The sequence below is a fragment of the Mya arenaria genome, chromosome 17, assembly GCF_026914265.1.
Source record: "Mya arenaria isolate MELC-2E11 chromosome 17, ASM2691426v1".
Classification (NCBI taxonomy): Eukaryota; Metazoa; Mollusca; class Bivalvia; order Myida; family Myidae; genus Mya; species Mya arenaria.
In genome coordinates, this window is record NC_069138.1 from 26,049,307 (window position 1) to 26,073,844 (window position 24,538).

At 33.7% G+C, this 24,538-nt stretch overlaps 2 protein-coding genes across 3 annotated transcripts; both read left to right on the top strand.

Annotated features, from left to right (window-relative positions):
* The first annotated feature begins 346 nt into the window (after nt 1–346).
* Nucleotides 347–9,734, top strand: LOC128222683 (uncharacterized). Its single transcript, XM_052931769.1, has 9 exons — nt 347–356; nt 2,477–2,517; nt 2,713–2,752; nt 4,714–4,809; nt 5,044–5,139; nt 6,844–7,262; nt 7,695–7,890; nt 8,072–8,236; nt 8,471–9,734. Exons 4-9 carry the CDS (start codon nt 4,743–4,745, stop codon nt 8,773–8,775), a joined length of 1,248 nt encoding a protein of 415 aa, XP_052787729.1. The 5' UTR covers nt 347–356; nt 2,477–2,517; nt 2,713–2,752; nt 4,714–4,742; the 3' UTR covers nt 8,776–9,734.
* Nucleotides 9,735–13,820: 4,086 nt separating this feature from the next.
* LOC128222684 (uncharacterized) lies at nt 13,821–24,114 on the top strand. 2 transcript variants are annotated; one of them, XM_052931771.1, is made up of 7 exons: nt 13,821–13,842; nt 16,097–16,175; nt 19,801–19,896; nt 20,372–20,493; nt 20,694–20,889; nt 21,700–21,858; nt 23,216–24,114. In XM_052931771.1, the coding sequence occupies exons 2-7, from the start codon at nt 16,097–16,099 to the stop codon at nt 23,536–23,538; spliced, it is 975 nt and encodes a 324-aa protein (XP_052787731.1). In that variant the 5' UTR covers nt 13,821–13,842; the 3' UTR covers nt 23,539–24,114. The 2 variants fall into 2 exon arrangements, with proteins under 2 accessions (XP_052787731.1, XP_052787730.1); XM_052931770.1 differs by lacking the exon at nt 13,821–13,842 and adding an exon at nt 15,208–15,359.
* Nucleotides 24,115–24,538: the final 424 nt, after the last annotated feature.

Below are 24,538 nucleotides of genomic sequence, written 5' to 3' on the forward strand. Positions count from 1 at the left end.
AAAACAACGCACCTGTTCAGCAAACACGCTGTTCGATATCTTATCTGGAAAATGATATATAAAAATAATACTATTTATCAACCCACTGACCAACACTCATTCTACCTCAGCTTTTGGAGGGAACACACAGAATATTTTAAATCTGGCCTAGTACCGATAGGTTTTCCAAAACTTGACTAAAAAGCTCTAACTGTATTTAAACTGCGTATTCATATCGACCATAAAAGGTTTACAATCGCGATCTCAATTTTGTCTTCAAACAGATTAGTTTCCTGTTTTCCTAAAACAGGCATTACATGCATGGATTACTTTAGTGTTGTAATGTTGGATTATGGGCGGACAAGGAAGTAAAACAGGTATGTGAAGATATTCGTGACCAGCTCATACCATGTAATTTATTAAGACGTGTGCAGTGTACATCGTCTTTGTACTCGTAGATACATATACATACATATACATTGTTATTATACATATATAGGCAAAATATGGTATGAATTATGGATCATCATCTTCCGCACTGGATGATTTTCGCCCTGCTTTTTTAGTCTCTTCGATAATTTGATTTCAAGACTCTTCGATCTGCACATCAAATACTGGTCAATCTTAAAGACATGCTGGTATTCAAAATCAATACATAAACATGTATAACGCACATTAATTGTGAGTGATAAACCTTAAACTTCTTACTAAATAATGCATTTATGGAAAATATAAATTACTGATAAAAAAATACAAAACCGTGTATTTAATAGCTGAAAACGCACACATATTAAATGACTGGTGGTTCTTAAATTTTTACAGTGATCAACTATCGTCTCATAAGGTATAAACACCGTGTTCTCTGCACCCTTCTCGATATTTATCCTTTTCGGTTAATTAAAACATTTTTCATTAATTGTGGTACTGCTTATTTGGGAGTATGAGTGCATCCATAACAACAATAGACTTCTGATCAAAATAAGGATATTCTGATATATATATTACCTTTGTAGTTCATACCTCATTGAAAAATATTTATTCACAAAAGCAAATGTGCGGTCGTTTAAAGCACCTTCAGGTCTACTTGTTTACGACCCTATTGCTTATTTACATGCTCTCGCATTAATGTACCTATAATGCATTTTCACAACATGCTTACAAGGTGTGGTTGTGACTATTTGAATGTATTAGCCCAATTGCTAGGGGGTTCCAGAGCATGCTCCCTCGATATTTTTTATTCAAGTTGCAAATGATAAGTTTTGGCGTAAAAAAAACCTTTTCCAGTCATCAAACTTATCTTTTTTACGCTTATGACTACATTCGACTGTCTTCAAAATGTAGACACGCTACTTTTTTGAGAAAAATACGCTCAGGTATCCAAAAAGAAAAAAAGATATCACTCCCCCCTCATTCATCAGTCTTGTATAGCAGATCTTGACGGTTCATTATATTTCTTTTTATTGTTGAAAACAAAGTGTAGGCCAAGCCTACGCATGGTGTGATATTTGAGCTACGCCAGTGGCCTATGTAAATTAAGGTCATAATAATAGCTGTTACCATAACAGTAGCTAATTTTTCCATTGCCAAGCATTCAAAGTATCATAACATTGTTTATCTCTTAACTCATGCAGTATGTATTTCCTGCTAGAATAGCGTGGATAGCCATATATGATATCGGTATTCATTGAAAGGGTTTGATTGCTGAATATAATTGATATATATACGTTCCACTTCCAACATATTTAAGGCTCGTTTGAGTTTGTTTGATTTGTACATATACTGAAATCTAACTTTGTTTTAACCTTTTATGGCCAAAAATCTAATTTATTTATTTTATTAAAAACTCTTTTTTTAAAACAAATTGCTTAATGATACCAACATAATAAAAGTTTGTGATTATCATACATGGGGCGTAACGTTGGCAGGTCGGGGAAGGAGAGGATCGCAAGTCGCAGTGCGCCCTCTCCCTATCAACACTGAACTATCATCTTTAAATGCGATGAGGGAGTTTGAGGGTCCATCCCTCAAAAATGTTTGGGTAATTTTAGTATGTTTGTATTGTAGATGCCTATTCTTTATACCAAATTGACATAAAAAGTTCACTTAGTGAGCATTCAATTAATTGAACCTTGGATGAGTAATAATGCTTCTCCAGGTCGATGCCTTTTTATGGAGAAGATGTTTGTGCCTTGAAGTTTCGGTATCCGCTATTATTTAATCGAGCCGTTAACAATGACGTTATTATGCCTGTTGACCATATATGATATTGGTGCCATGCAAAAGGCCAGTGCTTGCTGATTGCTAATATATAAGGTAAATGGCCGAAAAGGCACCACAACATAAGTGAATGCAGTTTCTAATTCTGATCTTTATTTCGGTAAAATTAATTCTGAAATAACCTATTTTACAATCTTCAAGGCCAAAAAAGCTTTGACAGTTTTCGTTAATATGTTTACTTCTATCTCAAATCATCAAACACTGTTCATTGATATTATAGTGCGTGGTTCACAATCAAACAGCTCGAATGATACATCAGAGGTAAATATCATTTTAATTTTATTGAATTTTGCGAATGAATTGGCAATTTGTAGAAACAGCTGTATTTGTTTTATATAAGATAAGTGAACATATGAAGTGAGATATTTACTAACAAATTGAACGTAATGTTTTACTATTTTGATATCTTTGATTTGTGGAGTGATTGCAACCTGTAAAACAATACGTTTTTTCCAGACCACACCTCTGCTACACCAAGACGCCTTTACTGCAGGACGTATGAAACTATGCTATTTAAGTCCATTAAATTTATAGTGTTAATTCAGTTTATTAAACAAATGTAATTCTGATATCAGATTATTTTAAATGGCGAGAGAGAGAGAGAGAGAGAGAGAGAGAGAGAGAGAGAGAGAGATGGTCATAAATACCTAATTTGCATTCGTTTTTTTTATAATTTGTCTTATCTTGTTTAGGAATGCTAATTACTTCATTCAGCTGGTAATGTTGTCGTGTACTTTCATGACATAAAATAGTTTTAAATCCACTTGACAGTTCTGTGATACTTTTAGTCTCTTTTTACAAACACGTGGGGTTGTGGTTACAGTTGGTAAAATGCATAGATAACATGGTAATCTCCATGAGAAAACGTGTGGGTGAAAAGTGTTTGATTCCTTAAATCGGCAAGCACGATAATGATGTTTTGTTTTAGGATAACCTGGTTGTCGTTGTTGCCATACATATAGATTTTGTTTTATATGTTTAGCCCTTTGCTTTAATCTGCCGTTGCACACGATACACTTTTAAAGAAAGCAGATTAGTTCCGATGTTAAGACAGATAAACTAATTATGAACGTGCTTATGATTAATTATCTTAAGATTATTAGCATTTATTTCTTTCTGAACGCTCCGATCTAATGTATACGTCTATATAAGCGTACGATTGAATACAGAGGTAAAGACGAACATTGCTATTGCTGAATGGTAAGCCGGAATTTATATGAACCGACCCTCACCTAGGGCAATTACATTCTGAAACACGGAAAAATAAACAGCACACACGGTACACATTCATATCGACCATTATATGGTCGATGGATCAAGATCGTTAAAAGGACTGTTTTTAATAAACTTAAAGAGACTGTGCATGCATGGATTACTATATTTTGTTTATCTGTTGTGCTTAGGTTTTCTTGAGAATATGGCTGAACAAAGATATAAAACAGGTATGTGAAGTTTGTCGAGAACAGAACTTACATGACACAGCAGAATATTTTGTTGTCGTGAATTTCAAAGTGTCCATCGTTTCAGTAGATACATAATATTATATAATTTTAAGCACATAGTTGATACACAGGTAAAAACAAACATTGAAACAGAGTAGAATATACATAATCAACTTAGGTGGGGATGTATAAAAGTATCACAATAATTCAGCATTCAAAATTGTCAAAGACCAATCCAGTGGCTGGAAAGTGTAACGATAACCTTGATAAAAGGCATATGGTTAAGGCACAACACACAGACACTAAACAAAAACAATCAGAGAAATGTTCTAAGCCTTAATTGCTTAATGTAAAAAGACCTCTAACATGGCTAGGATGATGTAAAAAGATAACCGGACTATATAGGGCTGAAAAACAATAACAGCATAAAATGCAAATAAGAGGCGTTTCTTATGCCATCCGCACGGCACAAAGACACACACACGCTCACAGACATACACACTTTAACACGCATACGTACACGTACGCGCACGCGCGCGCGCAAGCCGCACACACACACACACACACACACACACACAACACACGCACACACACAACACACGCACACGCACACACACACACACACACACACACCTGTTGTGTTTATTTAGATTTGTGGACCACATTAAAAGTACTTTAGATGTCGAATAAGTAGAATTTATTTATGATTAATGTATAAAACAACAACATCAAATGCCTGCATGTATAATAAAATATATGTTTTGATCTGTACTTTATTTGAACCTATTTTTGTTTTCTTTATAAAACAAATACAACGGACGCCTGGTTTAAAAACATAATTAGACTTTTTTTCGTACTATTTTGTTTTGGAGCATGTAAAACTTACTAGATTTATTCACTAATTGCCAATGGGTAACCGCAATATTTATCACAAACACCAGATAGTTAAATTTTAACTCCCCTGTTTTCGATTGCTTTACATATTTTCAGTACTATGATGCATTTTTTATAACAGATGTCTGTCATGGGGAGGTTCCGGGGCGAATGCCTTCAGCGGAAAGAATGATTTATGGAATAAACGATGACTGTGTGGCAGGTCACATCATATCAGGTACAGTGAGTAGCAGCGATTCTTCTATTGTTTTTATCTGAAGTTACTTAAATTTCAATCTCCACAGTAATTTCAAACCCTCTCTGAATATCTTTTTCGATTATATATAAATTACTAAATATATTAACAAATAACTGATATATGAAACACAGAAATAATTTGTTTTAACTTATCTGTTTTCGTTTCTTTTTTATATATATAACCCATACAATTACGAATATTTTTATATTACAGATGTCTGTGATGGGGAAGTACTGGGGCAATTGCTGTCTCCAGAAAGAATGGTTCATGGCAAAAGTGATGACTGTGTGGCAGGTCGCATTCTTTCAGGTTCTATAAGAAACAGCGATTATTCTATTTTACCCTAATTTCAATCTTTATGGTTATTTCAAGCCCTCTGACCAAATTAAGGGTCTGTTGATACCGGAGGGTACAATGACACATTGGAAGACCCTATAAAACAGCGCTTTAAAGCATGCTTATGCCTAAGTTTAAAAAAATTAATCTCGACATTCCCTGGCTTTCATTTAACTCATACTATCTTTCAGCCACATGCTTATATGAATTACGTTTATCACATTTCTTGTTAACCTTACATTAGCTAACTCTTTTCAATTACCATACATTTAGTGTAACATTATACTGTTTATCGCTTAACTTATGCAGTATAAATTTCCTGCTAGATTTGCGTGGGTAACCATAGAGTTAAAAGGGTTTGGACGCAGCTGAAGAATTCATATACTAGATACATTAAATTACCAATGTAACGTTCTAGATTTACTGGGTAACTTTGATTTGTATTTAACTTTTTATTGCAAGCTTTTATGGCTAAAGATCTAGTTTATATCATTTTAGTTAAAAGAAGACACGCTTCGTGGTACAAACATAATCACCAAGTATTTGGTTATTATACTTAGTTGAATCGGTAGCGGTTTAACGCTTGCTGAGATGGGTGTAACTTAGAAGAGGGCGTGGGTCTATGACGCAAGTCACTGTGCACCCTTTCACCGTCGATACTAATTTATAAGATTCAATTTAATAAGGCTGTTTGAGGGTCCTCGTCTCAGAAATGTTTTACTATTATTAACCTTAAAGTATGTAATGGGGTGAAATATTTGATTATTCTTTCTACCATATTGTAAACAAAACAACACTTACTGAGCTTTTATTCATTGCATTGATCCTTGCAGGAGTAGAAATGTTTCTCCAATTGATACCAATGCTTTTAAATGCTTTTATTCTTTTCTGTCTTTATATTATGTATGACGAAGCACTATAAATAATATACAAACAGATCAAAAACACGTAGTTACGTATCAAAGAGTTGGTTAGCATTTTTTAATTGAGTAAATATAAAAGCACATTAGCATTTATAAAATTATATTTTTTATGGACCGATTAGTTGCAAGCTCCATGCCATAAACTCGTTATTTAAACGATGTTAGCGAGTACTCTAGTATTAGTATTCTATTGTATTTAACAAAATGTTCATTTATTTGTTTGTAAAAAATGTTTTCACTCACTATAAATACTAATAATTATAACATGATTAAATGCATATCATATATTTCAATTGTCGTTCCCACAAACCCATCTGTGTCCAAATTAGTTGAACACCGAAAAAACAAACAGCAGGTATTCATGATAGAGTTTGTTTCGTAATATGAAACCTTTAATCATTAAGCATTACAAGCGCTTTTAGGAAAATGGAGCATTTTCTGTCAATTGCTTTCTATGAGAGGGAAGTCGTTATCTATATCGTTAACGGAGGCCAAGACACTACTACGCCAAAGGCGTGTTTTTCCACAAAAATGCTGTCAACACATAGGGAGTTTGGGCAGAATCGGACAATACAGAGGACAACTTTGTATGCATATCTAGATCAAAAGGAAATATGTCGCACGATCGCAATGTGCTTATTATCTCTCTATCATATTTTATTGGCGCGTGAATAAGCTCCTTTGCAACATGTGTATAAAGCATACACTTCTTATTGATGTGATATGGCTTGGTATCAAACTTTTGTTGATGCAGATAAGGAGCTGACCTCGAATTCTGACTACGTGAGACCATGTTGTTGTCCATGTTGTAAATGGGGGACATTCAACATTAATGTAAAAAAGATTTGTTCATCATGCTATCAGGGCTTAGGGAATACGTGCAGAAACGGATACTTAAGAGGACAAATTTGTATTGGTGACTGTCGATGCGAGGTTAATACAGGCAGAACCGAATACAGAAGTGGAAACATTTGTACGGATGACTGTGTGAAAAGTTGCGGTAGATGCCTGCGTGATTTAGGAGAAGGTGTTACAGCCTCTTGTAGTGGAAATGGAGACGCTGTGTCCCAATGTGCAAATGGAATATGTACAGGATTGTCATTTGTAGCGACTGGAACATGTTCAGCACTGTCATTTCTAGGACAGTGTTGTTATGAAATCTGTTCGGTGCAGGTTTGTCATATTTCATAACCTTCTATAAAATCCATTTTTTTCTTTTCAAAGTAAGTTCGTTTACATTATAATGTTACTTTTAAAAGGTTACTTTAATTAACTAGTGTAAGCGAAAAGTAGTATTGCAAAAACAATAATATATAAATATCATCAACACTATTGAAACTTAATTCAACGAGAGTCGATTTATCAAATTGAAACAAGTCTGCTTTGCAATAATTTATAGTTGTTTATGCACCTCACATCATATACACAACCTTCTTCTTTCGATGTTTTCAATTGTTTCTGCATCTCATATAATGTACCAATCTTGCATTATATTGTTTTCAATTGTTTCTGCATCTCATATAGTGTCCCAGACTTGCATTTTATTGTTTTCAATTGTTTCTGCATCTCATATAATGTACCAAACTTGCATTATAATGTTTTCAGTTGTTACTGCACTTATTCCTTCCACTTTGTTCGATGAGCATCTCAATATCTAGTGTTGTCTTGCCATATTGGGCATGGGGTGAAACAAACGTTATAGCGGTTGGTCTGTTTGAATACTGCAATTTTACTGAGGAGAACCGCATTTCAAACCAAAGCGAGTGTTCATCATTGTTTGTCTGTTTTCAATCAGATTTCAGTAAGTTTTTTATAACAGATATCTTGAATAAAACTCTTTAAAATGTTTTCTCTGCAGCGTTAATGCTACCATAAAGAAACTCTTAAGTCTTAATGATTGCAATGATTTCAAAAATATTTTCTTACCCTAATACTTTAATACTACATATAAATACTAATGCATTTATTTCTCTTTGTTTCAGAAATACATTTGCTCATAAAGGCAGCTTCCGGTCTACAGATCACATATATTGTCTTACACGTTATAACTATCTTACTGGCAACAATAAGCCAACAAAAAGAAGACGATTCGTACGATCAGCCGGATACATGTCAATACTGCAATGGGGTTGTTGTTTTGATTGCGGGTAATATAATATATCATTTTTATTATCAATCAGCTTTTTAACAAAACCGGCTGAAAACTCGTCTAATATTATCAATGCAATACTTTTTAAACCGCAAAAATGCCAGCTTTTACGCTTGCTTATGTCTAAGCCTGAGCACAATTTTCAGACGTGATCATTTCATCATTATGAACAACGAACAAAGGTACGAAAGCTAGTAAAATTATGATCAGAATACTGTTTTTCCATTTTTAGCTGCAATTTGCTACATCGGCATCATCGTATTTTTATCCGGTGTTATCCAATCACACAGTTTTAAAGGCGGTCCACCGCGCCTGTCAATCAATCTGGCGATGATATCATGTGTTTTGTACCTCACTTATGCAGCCGTTTGCTTTGGACAGCCTAAAGTGCACATATGTGTACCAACGTCGACTGCTGTGGTCTATTTACTGATATTTATGATGACAAACAAAACTGTTTTGATCGTTGTATTAGTTTTGATTGGTCTGTTTATATCAGGTACGCTTATCGTTTTGCTCAAGAAATGCAGAAAGTAATTAACTGCATGGCTATAACAAAAAACGCAGGAAAGTGGTATGCTTACCATTGCACTGTGCAGGAAATTCAGACAGTAAATAACTGCATAAATAGAGAGAAACTTAAGAGAAGTAACACTCATTTCTAGTGTTTCACGACCAACGCCACACTTTAATAAAAGAATTACTTGTGTAATAAACTTAAAACAACATTATAAAAAGTGACATATGTTATGAGAAAATTATAATTGCTGGAATGTCACCATCATGTAAAGGATGACGTTTACACAATCCCACGTATAAGTACAAACAGTGCGGTGAAAATGTAAGCAGCAAGTAGATCAAGTACATCCAGCATGTTAACAAGTTGTTGTTTTTTAATCACAAATCATTCAGCTTCAAAACCTATACTAATGAAAAGAAGTCAATGGTCTGAAATGGTTTAACTTTGTTTTGATTCAATGTCATGTGTTAATAAAAAGTGGAAAAAAACCCATCTAATACTTCGGAAAAGATGTAATTGTGTTTAATAGACAACGGTTTTATTTTTTGGGATTAAATCTGTGCTGTTTTTTGGCGACATTGCGTGTATCTGATTTGTCTGTAAAGTTTATTATAATAAGATAAATTCAATGTTTGATTCAGGTAGAAATAATTTAATGTCTAAACTTTAAAATAATTAATTTCTAAATAACATCGAAATTTTGTTTCAGTAGAAAGGCTATTGTAAACCTCAAATTTATGAAAACAAAACATGTATTAATTTACTTTACGAAAGTCAATTTATTGTTGACGTTTGTTTAGATCAAATTGATTCTGCTGTTTTTCTTCCTTTCTCCATTAAAAATCACCTTTTATACAAGTTTAATGAATTAATATTATTAATATAACTACTGTACAATAATATTTCCCTCAATGAATTAATATCCATATTAAATGAAATGCGAAACTGTTCCTACAAGGAACATACATGTAGGAGTTAAAAGTGATCATAGTCATTATAAATGCATAGGTTTATACACTGATTTGCGTAATTTACGATTGCAGATGATTTTTTTATCTATACGTATTTACGTTTTGTGACCTTTAGATTTATGATATTTGATATTTTATCTAAATTTAATAAAAAGAAATGTAACTCAAATTAACTGGATTGTCTTTTTCACTAACAGTTTGTAAAACAAACTTAAAAGCAAATGTATATGCTTTGGATTTAAAACTTTACGCACAAGAAGGAGAAAATAAATCAAAATCAAAATAAATCGGAAGATGTCGTCAATATTACGCACTAATACTCAATCATATTTTTCTTGTTTTACGACTAACGAAACAGATACGTATATTATGTACGGTCACATTAAGAATTTGGAGGGTTGAAATTGTCTACCGAAAGGTCACTTATTATCAAACAAATTCCAAAAAATGCCTAATTGGAATAATTTGAGCAGCATAAGGGAAAATGTCAGCATTATGGGTTTCCTTGTCTTTACTATATCTCAGTTATATAAAAACAACATATTTTGTGTTTAATATATAGAAAACAGAGTAATTACACTACTGTTGATAAGTGCAGATTGTCGGAGGTCATGGCGGATAGCAATGGGCAACTAATAAGCCCCGCTTAATCTGGACGCTGATTGGTCAGTCGGGTATAATCCGGCCAGTTTGACAGGCCGCGTCATGTTAATTGATGTTTAATGCATGTTTCTTAGACCGTTGGTAACGGTTTAAGCCATAAAACATTACTTTTGGAGCGGAAATATGAAAATCTACGATTTGATTTTTGTCAACAATCTTATATCGTTGGTTTGCAGATATTTACGCAAAAAAATGCCCTTTCCAAGACAACAATTAAAAAAGTTGTAAAAATGGTATATCTGTGAGAGTGCAGCTTTAAACACACCACTTAACTGACAAACTGATATAACCCACCAAACGTCTTGTCAACATGTTGAATTCATTAAATCTTCGAAACGAATCAAAATAAACTATAATAGTGAGGGTGATTTAATATCCATGTATCAAGAAACAAACCTTTAAACTTGGAAAACTATATTAAATCTAATTAATGTTAACCCATATGATTTTGTATACTGGAATGTGGGTCACGCGACCATCTTCTTAATGTACCAAGCCTTTGTGCCAAGAAGTTTTTAAACCTCCTCGTGCATGACAAGGTTACAACCCATAACGACCAAATAATATTATCTAGTGTATATATGTAGCATTTCATAATGATTCTACTCTAAGTGTGACCTTGGACTTTGAAGTAAAGACGTGTTTTTTTTACTCGACACGTTGTCTTAGCGAACACTTGTGCCAAAGCCCCTTCAGAGTATTACAGAATTACAGCACGCCCGACCAGCTATACTCTATTTATGTTCGTATATGCAGCATTCCATAAACACTAAACTCTTAAGAGTGACCTTGAACTTTTAGGTAGGGTCGCAGGTCAAATATGCGATACATCGTTTTTATGTACCAAACGCTTGCTTGAATTTAATTTAAATTTGCATAAATGCAGCATTCCATAATGATTAAACTAAAATCTTAAACCTTAAAGGAGGGTCGTGTGTCTTACACGCGAAAATTTGTCTTCATGTATCAATTTTTTGATAATTTACCAAATTTTGTATACAATAAAGTTGTGTTTTTGAACAGATACTGTTACATATAATTAGTGTTATTCTGCGTATCATCGGTTAACCCCGACTGACCTATTCCATTCCTATCCATTTATCAGCGTTGGGTAACCATGCACATGCATTGTCGTTTGACAATGTAAATGAACCCAAAGCGGCTGCAAAGAATTCGGATACTCTGTGACTCAGAAGACGTTAAAATAAATATGTTTTTCGGGCCATGCAAACAATTGTTTACAAGAAACAGAGAGTACAATCTAAAACAAATATTACAAAATAACATTTAACAGGATTTTATTTGTGATTTTTTTAATCAACAAATGCTAAATTCTCAATAATAAATCAATTTCCAGAACATAAGAGTGACGTGAATCTGCCAATTTTAGAGAGACGCCCGATATTGCGTGAAAATGTAGAAAGACGCGGCTCGTAGTTAAGCGAAAAAACGTTTCCGTATTTAATTGTGTAAGCTACGACGTTCAAAATGAATTGTCTTATTTGCAAAGTTTACGTGTTTAAGTAAATTGAAGAAAAAATAATATAAATACATACGGTATATCTCATTTTCAAACTCAATTGATGGTACCCTAAATTGCAAATAATACTGGTCAGCGGTATATGTTATGGTTAGCGATGGGTCGTCGACAAAGATTTTGAAGGTAGTGAAGTCTTTGAAAAGACGTATTGGTGATTTTGTTTCATGAACAAGGTCATTGAAGTAGTATATTATAGGTAAGAACCCAGTAGATTTTGTAACCGTATCTGACAAAGTACCGAAAACACAACGCACTGTATTCTGTTAATGAGATAATCAGTAAGCCATTTGAATAGGGAATTGAAAAAGCCACTATCCGCGAAAGCTTAAAAAGAAGACATTCTTGTCAGCCGCGACCTAATGCTTTCGATATATCACAGAATACTGCTTTTACTTCCATTCATTCATCTAGAGCAAGGCAGAACGAGTGGTAAATATGAACAAGCTTTATGACCTTGTGTAGTCATTGTGGGTAAAGTTTGACTAAAATGGAGCTAAGTAATTATTATGAGGTAAGATGATGTACATGTATTAGTACAAAATTCTATATAAAACCTTACTTAAATACTCAACAAGGATATTGGACAGTAATTAACAACACTTATGGGATCGGACTTTCAAAAAGCACTGACTTAAGCCTGCTTTAACTGATTTTGAATTTTACTGGAGCGAAGAGAGTAATTAAACTGATCTTAGCTACGGAATTGCAATTTGTATTATGTGTACTACAGTTCGCTATCGAATTTCAATATCGTCCTTGGATGACTTTATCTTGACCTTTTGTACTTCTTTTTTACCTTTTGAAGCCACAGCAATGCAATTCGGACCATCAGTACAGTTTTGCAAACCGATATCAATATTGACTATGCATAACGTTGATAATAACCTTTCGATTGACTACCTTATGTTTGAATCTACCAAATTAAAAGTCGAATCATATGTACGTATTGCAAACTAATATCAATGCACTTTCAAGGGCTTGCCTTCTAAAGCTACTTTCACAAAATTTTAAGCACAATTTTGGAAAATAATGCAACAAATTGCACGGTATACTCTGTGTTAGTCATGGTCAAGAACAAGGTCACTGTTACTAAAAATAGAAAAACGGCTGGCTAAGAAAAACATTACTCACGATTGACATATTACAACCAAACTTGGTATATAGGAAGAGTTTATGAATACCTTTCATGGGATTGCGTTAGGTGCCCCTAGGATCAGGGTCAAGGTCACTGTTACTAAAAATAGATAACCGTTTTTTACTGAATAACTTTAGTTAGTGTTGACATATTGCAACCAAACTTGGTATATAGGAAGAGTTTATTAAGACCTTTCATGGGATTGCGTTAGGTCCTCCTAGGATCAGGGTTAAGGTCACTGTTACTAAAATAGATAACCGTTTTTTACTGAATAACTTTAATTAGGGTTGACATATTGTAACCATTTTTTTATTTTTAACCAGGTCTTCACAAAGAGAAACCTGATTATCGGAATGACGTATGGTGTTGTTCGGGCGTGCTAGCGGGAGGTCGGCGTCAAACTCACCTATGGTATGAATACATTTAGTTTGCTATGACATATAGTGACCAATCTATGAAGGAACAGTATATGGAGGACTTCCATGACATTTCATTTGCAGTCCCTTGGGTCGATGTCGAAGTCACTGTTATTATATATAGAATTTTTTTTTATAAGTGAATCTCACAACAATGGCTGAAGTTCTTCTGTCTTTGAAAACCTTGTTTCCACGCATTGTGGCTTTTTGTTTGCTCTTTAATGTGTCTTTTCTATTGCTTTGGACAATCACAAATAACATCATTATTTCATTTATTTCTTAGACAAAGTGGAGTATAGTCGAGCAGCCTGTCCAGCGACAGCTCTTGTTGCCTGAGAGAACTTCTCTAGCACAAGTCGGTAAGCATTGCGCAGATTCACAGATGCTGTGGTACTTTCTCGTATATTTTGCTGAATTAAATGATATGATTATAATCGGATGTTAATGGAATTAAGGATGGTGTGAAATATCATAGAAATTTAAATAAAAGTATGACATGACATCGCTTATTTGCGCTCATCTATTTAAGGGGAGTGTATTTAATGTGCTGAAATTATAACTATTATCTATTAATTAGAATACCAGCGAACTATTGAAAAACAACTCGTGTTAAATACATGTATACTAAAACGTTCCCTTTATTCATGATAAATCAGCAATTTAATATCGAAACACACACATGCACGCATGCACGCACGCACGCACGCACGCACGCACGCACACACGCACACACACACACTCAAGCACGCACGCACGCACACACGCACACACGCACACACACACACACACACTTATATATTATATATGCATATAAATTACCAGCTTATGGAGGCGTCAAAATGTAAAAAGATCAATTCCACATATATATTTATTCTGTTTTTTTTAATCATGTATTGGATCAAGTTCTCATCCTATATTCCTAGGGCACTGACATATCATTCAAGTATATGAAATACATGCAAAAAAGAGTAAACATAAGAACAAACCATATATCAATATATTGAAGAACCTGTAACCTGACACATAGACCATTGCGGTTTCATAGTCTGGTTAATAAGCCTTGTTGCTGGATACTGTAAGAATGTGTTTTTCAATCAGTTGTACTGCTTGAAAAATGAGTAAGGTTTTAAACTTTAGCTCGATGCAAAACAGTCCATAACCTATTCATTCTCACAATGCAGTATCACGTCCTGCACATTCCTATGAAAGGCCTAAATAAAAGATTTAATGTTTCCCCTCCCATGACCGACCTGAAACATGGGCCGACTTAATTTTTTAGTGCAAAATGTAAGGTGATATTTCTGTTCAGCTATTTGTTTTTGAAGCATTAAAGGTCTAAGTTACTCTGGCCTTATTTTTTCTCGTTATGCGACTGATCCAGTTTTTTATAAAGATATTCTCAAATAGTTCCACAAACCACGGACATTTCAGCATACTCGAATAAGTTATATAACTGTTCTTGAAAATGATATTAAGAAGCCTATTTATCGACCGACCGACCTTCACTCATTCTTCCTCGGCTGTGGGGGAGTGGGGGGGGGGGGGAGAAAATACAGAATATTTTAAGTCTGGCCTAGTACCGAAAGTTTTCCCCAAATATAACTGAAGCTCTAATTGTATTCATATCGACCATGAAAGGTTTGCGAACGCGATCTCCATTTTGTCTTAAAATAATCAGTGTGATGCTGCATTCATAGATGACTACAGTGTTGTAAAATGTTGAGCTAAGGTTTAAGTCTATTTACAGCTATATGTGAATCATCTAAATTTATCTTGAAAAGTATCACTGGATATTACATGCATGAACTATTACATTGTTGTAATGTGTTGTTCTAAGGTTTAACTGGGATAATGGGCGGACAAGGAAGTAAAACAGGTATGTAAAGATATTCGTCACCAGAACATTACAAAATTATACTTTATTAAGACGTGTGCAGTGTACATCATCTTTGTACTCGTAGATACATATATATTATTATTATACATATATGGGCAAAATATGAACTTAAATATGGTATAAAGTCATATCAGTGTTCGTCTTTAACTAGTTTCCATTATAAAACAACAATGAAAACTACAGGGACCAGTCCAGATGCCAGGAATTTAACAGTAACCACGTTAAAAGCACAATGTCACGGCACAACAGACACTACACGAGAAGTTATCAGAGTAATATTCTTAACCTTAAGTGTAAAAAGGCCTTTAATATGTGTATGATGATGTCAATAAAGACTACCGGACTCAGTTTATGTCACAAATGAGAATACAAATAAAATATAATGCAAGAAAGGGGCGCTTTTTTGTAGCATTCAAAGGGCATTCACCAAAAATGTGAATAATAGTTTTACTGTATCACAGTGACCTTGCTGTATATGACTAAAACGGAGAATTCGGTGATAATTATAACATACAGAAAACGAACGCCTCCTTTAAAGAACTTATTTTTAGTACACTTTCCTTTTTTATTATGTTTAACTTTCTAGCTTAAATTATTAATAACTGAGTGATAACGACAATTTTGAACTTCGTTTTGACCGATGCTAGCTATTAACGACCGGTGGTGGTTTATCCACATATATACCCCGTACTATCATTCATATTTTCTTACAACAGATGTCTCAGATGGAGAAGTACAGTGACGGTTGCAGTCATGACAAATACGAGGACAGTGTGGCTGGTCGCATCGTTGCAGGTACGGTGAGAAGCAGCGACACTACTATTTTTTTCTACATTATAACGGTAATATTATCTTCCACAATGGATGATATATTATGTTTTTCAGCATTTAATACTATGAAGGCAGACAGGTACCCATGTTTGTCTTCATGAGGACATAAGGGACCAAAATGTTTGTCATAATCTGTTGGTTAAGTAGAAATATGTGTTTTAATATCATAGTTTAAAAAGTTTTATACTGAAAAAATAACATACTTTTTTCTCTTGGATCATTCGATTTCAAGTCTTTTTGATCATTACATCAAATACCGGTCAATTTTAAAGTGATACTGGTATTCAAAATCGATACATACACATGTATAACACACATTAATTGTAAGTAATAAACCTTTAACTACTTACTAAATAATGCATTTATAGAAAAAAATTACAGTGATCAACTGTCGTCGCATAAGGTAGAAATACCATGTTTTCTGCATCTTCCTTGACATTTATCCTTTTCGGTCAATGTAAACATTTTTCATTGATTTTGATACTGCTTATTTGTGAGTATGGGTGCGTCCTAAACAACAAGTCGTCTGCTCAGGGTATTTAAGGGTATAAATAAGGGTATATATATATATATATATATATATATATATATATATATATATATAATACTGTATTTGTTATTCATACATTAGTGTAATATATTTATTCACAAAAGCAAGCGTGCGGTCGCGTGAAGCACTTTCAGACCTACTTGTTGACGAACCTATTTCTTATTCACATGCTCTGGCATTAATGTACCTATAATGTATTTTCACAACATGCTAACAAGGGGCATGGTTGTGACTATTTAAATGTGTTAGCCCGATTGCTAGGATATTAGAGCTACGCCAGTGGCCTATATTAGCTGTGACCCTAACAGTTGCTAACCTTTCATTGCCAAGCATTCAAAGTATCATAACATTGTTTATCTCTTAACTCATGCAGCATACATTTCCTGCTAGAATAGCGTGGATAACCATGTATGATATCGATATTCTTTGAAAGGGTTTAATTGCTGAATAGAATTGACATATATACATTACACTTCCAGTATATTATTTAAGGTTCATTTGTTGTGAGTATGGTTGCTTTGTATTAAACCGAAATCTAACTTGTTTAACCTTTCTTAACATCTAGTTTATTTATTTTAGTAACATAAAACTTTTAAAAATTAGATTGCTTAATGATACTTACATAATAAAAGTATGTTACATGAGGCGTAACGTTGGCAGGTCGTGGGAGGAGAGGATCGCAAGTCACAGTGCGTCCTTTCCCCATCGACACTCAACTATCGGCTTTAAATGTGATGAGGGTGTTTGTAAGTCCATCCCTAAGAAATGTTTGGGTAATATTAGTATGTTGGTATTGGATATCCTATTCTTTCTACCATATTGTTATAAAAGGTTCACGTACTGAGCATTCAATTAATTGCATTGAACCTTGGAGGAGTCATATTGTTTCTCCAGTTGGATTCCATTTTATGGAGAAGATGTTTGTGTCTTGAAGTACGGTATCCGCTAGTTTTTGATCGAGTCAATAACAATGCTGTTATTATGCCTGTTTACCCTAAACCATATTGGTGCCATTCAAAATGTCAGTGCTTGCTGATTGCTAATATTTATGGTAAATGGACGAAAAGGCACCACAACTAAAGTAAATGCATTTTCTAATTGTGATCTTTATTTTGGTAAATCGATTCTGAAATAACCTATTTTTGCAATTTTCAAGGCCAAAAAAGTTTGTTTGTAATATAGTTTTCGTTAATATGTTTACTTATATCTCCACTCATCAAACACGTTCATGATACTATAGTGCGTGGTCCACATTCAAACAGCTCGAATGATACATCAGAGGTAAATATCAATTGATTTTATTGTATTTTGTGAATAAATTGGCAATTTGTAGAAACTGCTTTATTTGTTTTATATAAGATAAAGTAAACATATGAAGTGAGATTTTTCCTAATTTTTCAAATATTGTTTTACTCCTTTTAAAAGAGCATTCTCTAATAGAATATATTGATTATAAACTTCAATTGGTCAATATTCCAAAGAAAACATATTTAACAGTGAAATATGTTATTGAGAACAATTCATTGTTTTTAAGATATTTTTACTCAGGTACAGTATTGGTCGTATATTAAGTAGTCTCTTGAACATAAACAAAAGGTTTTTATCAACACGTTGTTGAAAAATACGTTTTTTTTTTAAAAAAAGGATAAAAACATACAATATTTTGAACCTTGCCAAGCTCTTATGTGACAAAATGAGTTAAAATTTGGATTGAGGTTAAATGAAGTATTTTTGTAATATATGGGCTTGTTATTTTCTTAGATTCAATACGAACAAACACTATAAACAATATAAAACACTTTATTGCGTATCAAGTCGATAGTAACAATTTTGAAATTAAGTGAGATATAAAAAAAAACACATTTTCATTCATATGTTTATGGGCTGATTACAAATGTTTCAACTATGAAATCATCATTTAAATATTTATATATCTTTGTAACAAGTGATTTATAGTATTCTAAAAAAAACTTATTTTGACGGGCTTTCAGTACGTATGAACAGGCAGTCAGGATTCAATGCATGTCACACAGATCCACAGATTTCATGTCAGAGACAAATATTTGTCCAAACTAGTTCCATCACCAAAATGCAACTTACATGTAATCTTGACCTCTTACACGAATATGGGCAAACGTATGGTTAAGAAATTAACATGATAATAGAAAAGTGTTGTGTTTAGAAAAAGACGCCCTGTTTAAATTGCTTCGAAATTGTTTTATGGAGATAAACCTCTAGAAGTTGAAAATATATTTTATTAATTACTAGGTACTACAAAGGTCGTTTTGTACCCAATCAAAGCACTTTAGCTGGTATAGTTAAAAGGCATCAAATACTATGTCAGTGAACGTCAAACCTTTTATATTAGTGCCAGGGACAGTATGTGAACGATTCGATTCTTTTGTTGTTTCAATACAATATAATTAGTATTAGATTTGGGGACTAAGTTAGAATAAATAGAACGTATACATTTGAAATTCTGCAAAGATTTTAACATGTTAAATCATCAAAATGTACAACAGCTGTGTAAGGTGAGCTAGGTATATATATATATGCCGCTTTAAGGGCAAAGAATATTCGAAACTACATCTAACAAGTATACAAGTGTGAGTCCAAACAGTAGCGTAAAGTCACCAAAACACTCACAAAGACAGCTAAAACGCTATTACACGCTTATTTTTGACAACAATATGTTTTTAAAAAATAGAACCAATATTAACGCTAAACCTGTAATACAATTAAAACTGCAAAGAACAGGCCAGAAGCTACCAAAGAAATGATAATACTGTGTAAAGGCACAAGGGCATAAGGTCAAGGCACAACAGGGATATGTTTTAAAACTTACGAATAAAAGAGGACCCTCAGCATGGCTAGGATGATATATATAAAACAGGGCTCAGTCTAGGTAGGGCTGAGAATAAGAAAAACATAAAAAGGCAATAATGTTTTCGATTTATTTCTAACCAATGCTGGATAATGTGAATGTCCATGTTTACCGGTATATATCCCGTTCTATGATGCATAATTTTCTTACAACAGGTGTTTGTGATGGGGAGGTACCGGGGCGATTGCCGTCAACAGATGGATTTATTTTTGGCAGAAGCGATGACTGTGTGGCAGGTCGCATCATTTCAGGTATAATGAGAAGCAACGACGCTGCTATTGAATTTAACCTTAGTTACTTAAATGTCCACCTTGGAGGAGTAATGTTATTTTCCCAGTTAAACAAAATAAATGTAAGAAATCCATTTTTGTCCAAATTTGTTCAAGATTTACACCAAAATGCAACACAAGGTTTTTCGCAAATGGAAGCCTTTAATTATGCAATATAAGCGCATTACGAAAAAATAAAGCAGTTTTTGTCAAATGCTGATAACGAGAATAAAAGTTGTTGCTTATGTAATAAACGGAGGACAAGCCAATCCGTTGATAAGGAGCATGGTTTTCCACAACAATGTTGACAAGATATAGCATATGCAAAATTGGACACACCGGAGGACAAGCCCGTATGCGAAACTGTGTGCAGGTTTTGCATGCGCGGTTTCGGGTATGAAGAAGAAATATCTGTATTCATTTTATTTAATACATATAACATTTATGTTTTAACTAGACCAGTATGTGGGGGCAGCATTTTGTGGTGTCTTAACGACAAGGATCTGTCGATGTACGAATGGAATACGTGCAGGATTGTTATTGCTAGGAGACGGTTGTTACAGTCTTTGTACGATTCAGGTTTGTTGCAAACGTTTTCCATTTCAGTCTATTTGTATTTTTTTTAAACCATTTCGGCTCAGATTGTATTACTTATAAAATATTTATTAAAGGAATGAATAAATCCGATTATGAACGGAATGCATCACTACAACAAAAAAAACAAAACAAATGTAACTACACATCGAACTAAATATTAATCCTCCTTTCAATGTTTTCAGTTTTTACTGCGCCTCGTATTCCCACTATGCTCGATGAGCATTGCAATATCCAGTGTTGTATTGCCATACTGGGCCTGGGGTGAAACAGACGACGTAGCAGTTGGTCTCTTTAAATGCTGCAATTTTACTGAGGAAAATAGCAATTCTAACATCAGCGAGTGTTCACCATTGTCTGATTGTTTTCCATCAGAATCTAGTAAGTTTTTGACGATAGATCTCTCGAGAAAAAGATTTTTCATGCGAATCTAGTAATTGTGCATTGTTTATTATTACAATACATAAACGAATGAATAGCCTGGAAATATCCTTTCTGTAAGAAAACAGAAGAAGGATTTTGATATAGGTTCCTGAATGTATGACAAAGGCATATGAATTTATTCCTTAATATAATGTTTCATTCAAAATTGAATTTTTATGACAGCTCTTCTCATGAATTTAAGACATGGTAACTAATACGTTACTGGGATGTTATTTATTCATGTTTAATGACATGTACATACTAAGTGGTATTTCTATCAACACATTCTATGAGTAAATGCATTTTTTAAAAATTGCAATCTTATGCATACTTGATTAACAAATTATTTTATGTGGTAAAATGAGTTTAGATTGAGACCGAGAATTGGCTTGAGTATTTGGGCTTGGCCCTTATTTTTTCGAAATATCTGAACTTAATGTTTCTGGTTTATGATTGTTTGTTTTGTGTTATATTTCTTTGGCGTTTACCCTGTGCCATTAAACGGGGTTTATGTTTAAAATTTCGGCTACTGAGCTTGTTTCCGTAGATTTATTTTATAAATATTAAGCGTAACAAGCAAGTATGACATGTCATTCAGCCAAGTACCTTACCTAAACAAAATAGTGCATCATGACTATAATAATTAAACTTCTAAAATGTGAATTGTACAGAACACTTACCGATGTCCGATGACAAAAAGACGAAAAAACGTTACACGACTAGAAACATACTTTTAGATGTTAACTAATTTGTGTCTACTTGTTTTAGATGTTTATTCGCTCATCAAGGCAGCTGCCGGTCTACAAATCACATACATTGTTGTCCACGGTATAACTATCTTACTTACAACAATAAGCCAGCTAATAAGAGATTCGGATGAAAGAAAAAGATGTCAATTTTACAATGGAATGGTTGTATTTTTTGCAGGTAATATATTTTTCTTCCTTCTGATATTTGTCCAATCAATAAATGCAACAACTCGACCTCCAACTATAATGTTGTATTTTACTTACATAAATCTTCTTTGTATATTTAAATTCTTGCATGGACCGCTGACCTCATGAAACTGTTGTTTGTCGCTTTTCATTATTTCTAAACGGCGAGTAATCAAAGTAAACATGTTTGTGCATTGTTTGCTTTGTTCAATAAAACACATCAAAAGCGCTTTACAATTATTGAATGGTAACATAAAATTTATAGGATACGAAATATAACACACCACCTCGGGCCGTATGGCATAATAAGGAACCGCCAGTCATACCCCGAAGGTGAATGGTCCTCGGCTAATGCTTCGGCCATATACATCTTTGGGGGCTGATTGGCAGTAAATTAAATGTTGTATGACCTTCAATGTTGTGAATTATTTCTTAAATATTGTGTCAGAGCAAGAATTTTCGAACCTTAATTTAAAGGCTGGTGTAAGGAAAAATAACCCTCAACAATTATGATCGTGTATTTTAGTTTAATCTATAATAGCCAGTAGTAGTAGTAGAAATAGAAGTGGTAGTAATAGCAGCAGTAGCAGCGGCAGCATCAGCGGCGGCGGCGGCGGCGGCGGCAGCAGTAGCAGTAGCAGTAGCAGTAGCAGTAGCAGTAGCAGTAGTAGTAGTAGCAATAAAAGTAAGTATTAGTAGATTTTTGATTTTTATGTTTTGTTGTTGTCGTTGCTGTTCTTGTTTACATTTTCTAGACGTTTAATTGATGGTATTACCTCAAGGTATTCAACCCATGAATAAATTTACTATCTGATTATCCCATCAGCCATTGTGGTTTGTGCTTGGTGATCTTATGTATTAGTTTTACCATTTGCTTGTTGATATCTTATATGTAAACTAAAAAACTGAAAATCGGTTGTAGACAAAGTTATTATCTTCAATCAGGGGTGAAAATATCAACTTTATGAACGGCTTTTTAAAAAATTGTACTTACTTCTCTTTGATTAAGACTGACTTTCTCACACTTGAACCAGATAATTATGTCAAAATAATCATTTGATCTTAAAAAAGGATTGCATATGTTTGAATGTATATTGTAAAATGTATATTTCTGTTTTCTGTCTCTGTTTTCTATGTCTTGGTTCCTTTTCATACATGTGGGTCATTTCACAATGACTATCCCCTATCTGGGTCATTATGTTTTGTTACCCCGGCTTTCAATTTTGTATAGGTCTGCTTGTTATATCTCATGTGATTCTATGAAAACGCATGCAGATACGTGCGAACGAATTCCAGAGGTTCAAAAAGAAGTAAAAGTATTTTCAATATATATTTTATTCTATTTTCAGCTACCATTTGCTTCATCAGCATCATCGTATCTTTTTCCGGTGTTATCCAATCACACAGCTTAGAAGGAGTACCTCCACTCCTGTCCATCAATCTTGCGATATTTTCATGCGCTGTGTACATCTCTTATGCAGGCGTTTGCTTTAGGGAGCCGAGACTCTGTATATGTGTACCCATTTCGATTGCTGTAAATTATTTGGCTATTTATATGATGACAAACAAACTTGTTTTAAAATCTGTATCTGTTGTGGGCGGTCTGGCTATAGCATGCTTACTTATATATTTAATATTTGCTCGACCCGACCGCTGCCGGACAAATTTTTAACGTTAATTTCTACTTCTGTTGATTTATTCCTAACACTATGTTCATAACACAAAGTTTCCCGCTGTTTATTTCGTCATGAGATCACCTGAGAGATAATTAGAAAACTAATAATTAATGTTTCTTCACGTTTTGAGCACTAGCTTTCAAGAGCTTTGCAAAGGAAAAGTAAGGCGAAACGTTCTTGGCCTAGGGCTTGTTTCAATAAACACTGACATATTGTAATAATTATACAAGAAATCCAAGAACGTGTAAGTGCTTGTCATCTAATAATAAATTGGTGTTAAAAAAACTGTTTTACTAGTAGGTTTACTTTGTAGAACCTATATTTTGTTTCATCATTAGTTGTATGAATGCAAAAGGTTTAAAACCAAATCAAACATGTTTATTTTTCTGTTATGTGTATTTTTAATAGGCAAACAATTTAAATTAAAATGATACGGTTTCATTGGCGCCGCTCTGGAGAGCGCGCCTATTATGGAATGGGAATTTATTTTAGTTATTGGTAGGAGCGGTTTTTAAGTTGATTGACAGTTGGGTTTTACTGTTGTTTTATTATGATTAAAAAATGCAAATGGATGGCGATTGCATGGGTGTTAAAAATGCTATTTGTGGTTGAATAGATTGTCTTCAATTTATCTTCAAAACATTATATTTGAAGAACGACAAATAAGTTTAATAACTGTTTCCGTTTCGTTTACGTTTTCCGATTGGTTAACTGTAATATCATGTGCCAGAAATGTAAATATTCGGAGGAGTTCCGAATGAAATGTAAAATGTGTGGACCGGTAATTATGTGAATGGGAATAATTATGTTTTATGTTGTTTTGTTATGTTTACTGCATTAATAAACAATGAGTTAGCTGTTTTCTTTAATTTAATCGATATTGGATTAAATGTTCACCTAACTTTATTTGTTAATGTGTTGAAGGTGACATTAGTAAAATTGTATTACGATTGCCCCCGAGTTGTTTTATTTTTAGAACACTACACATATCCGGAT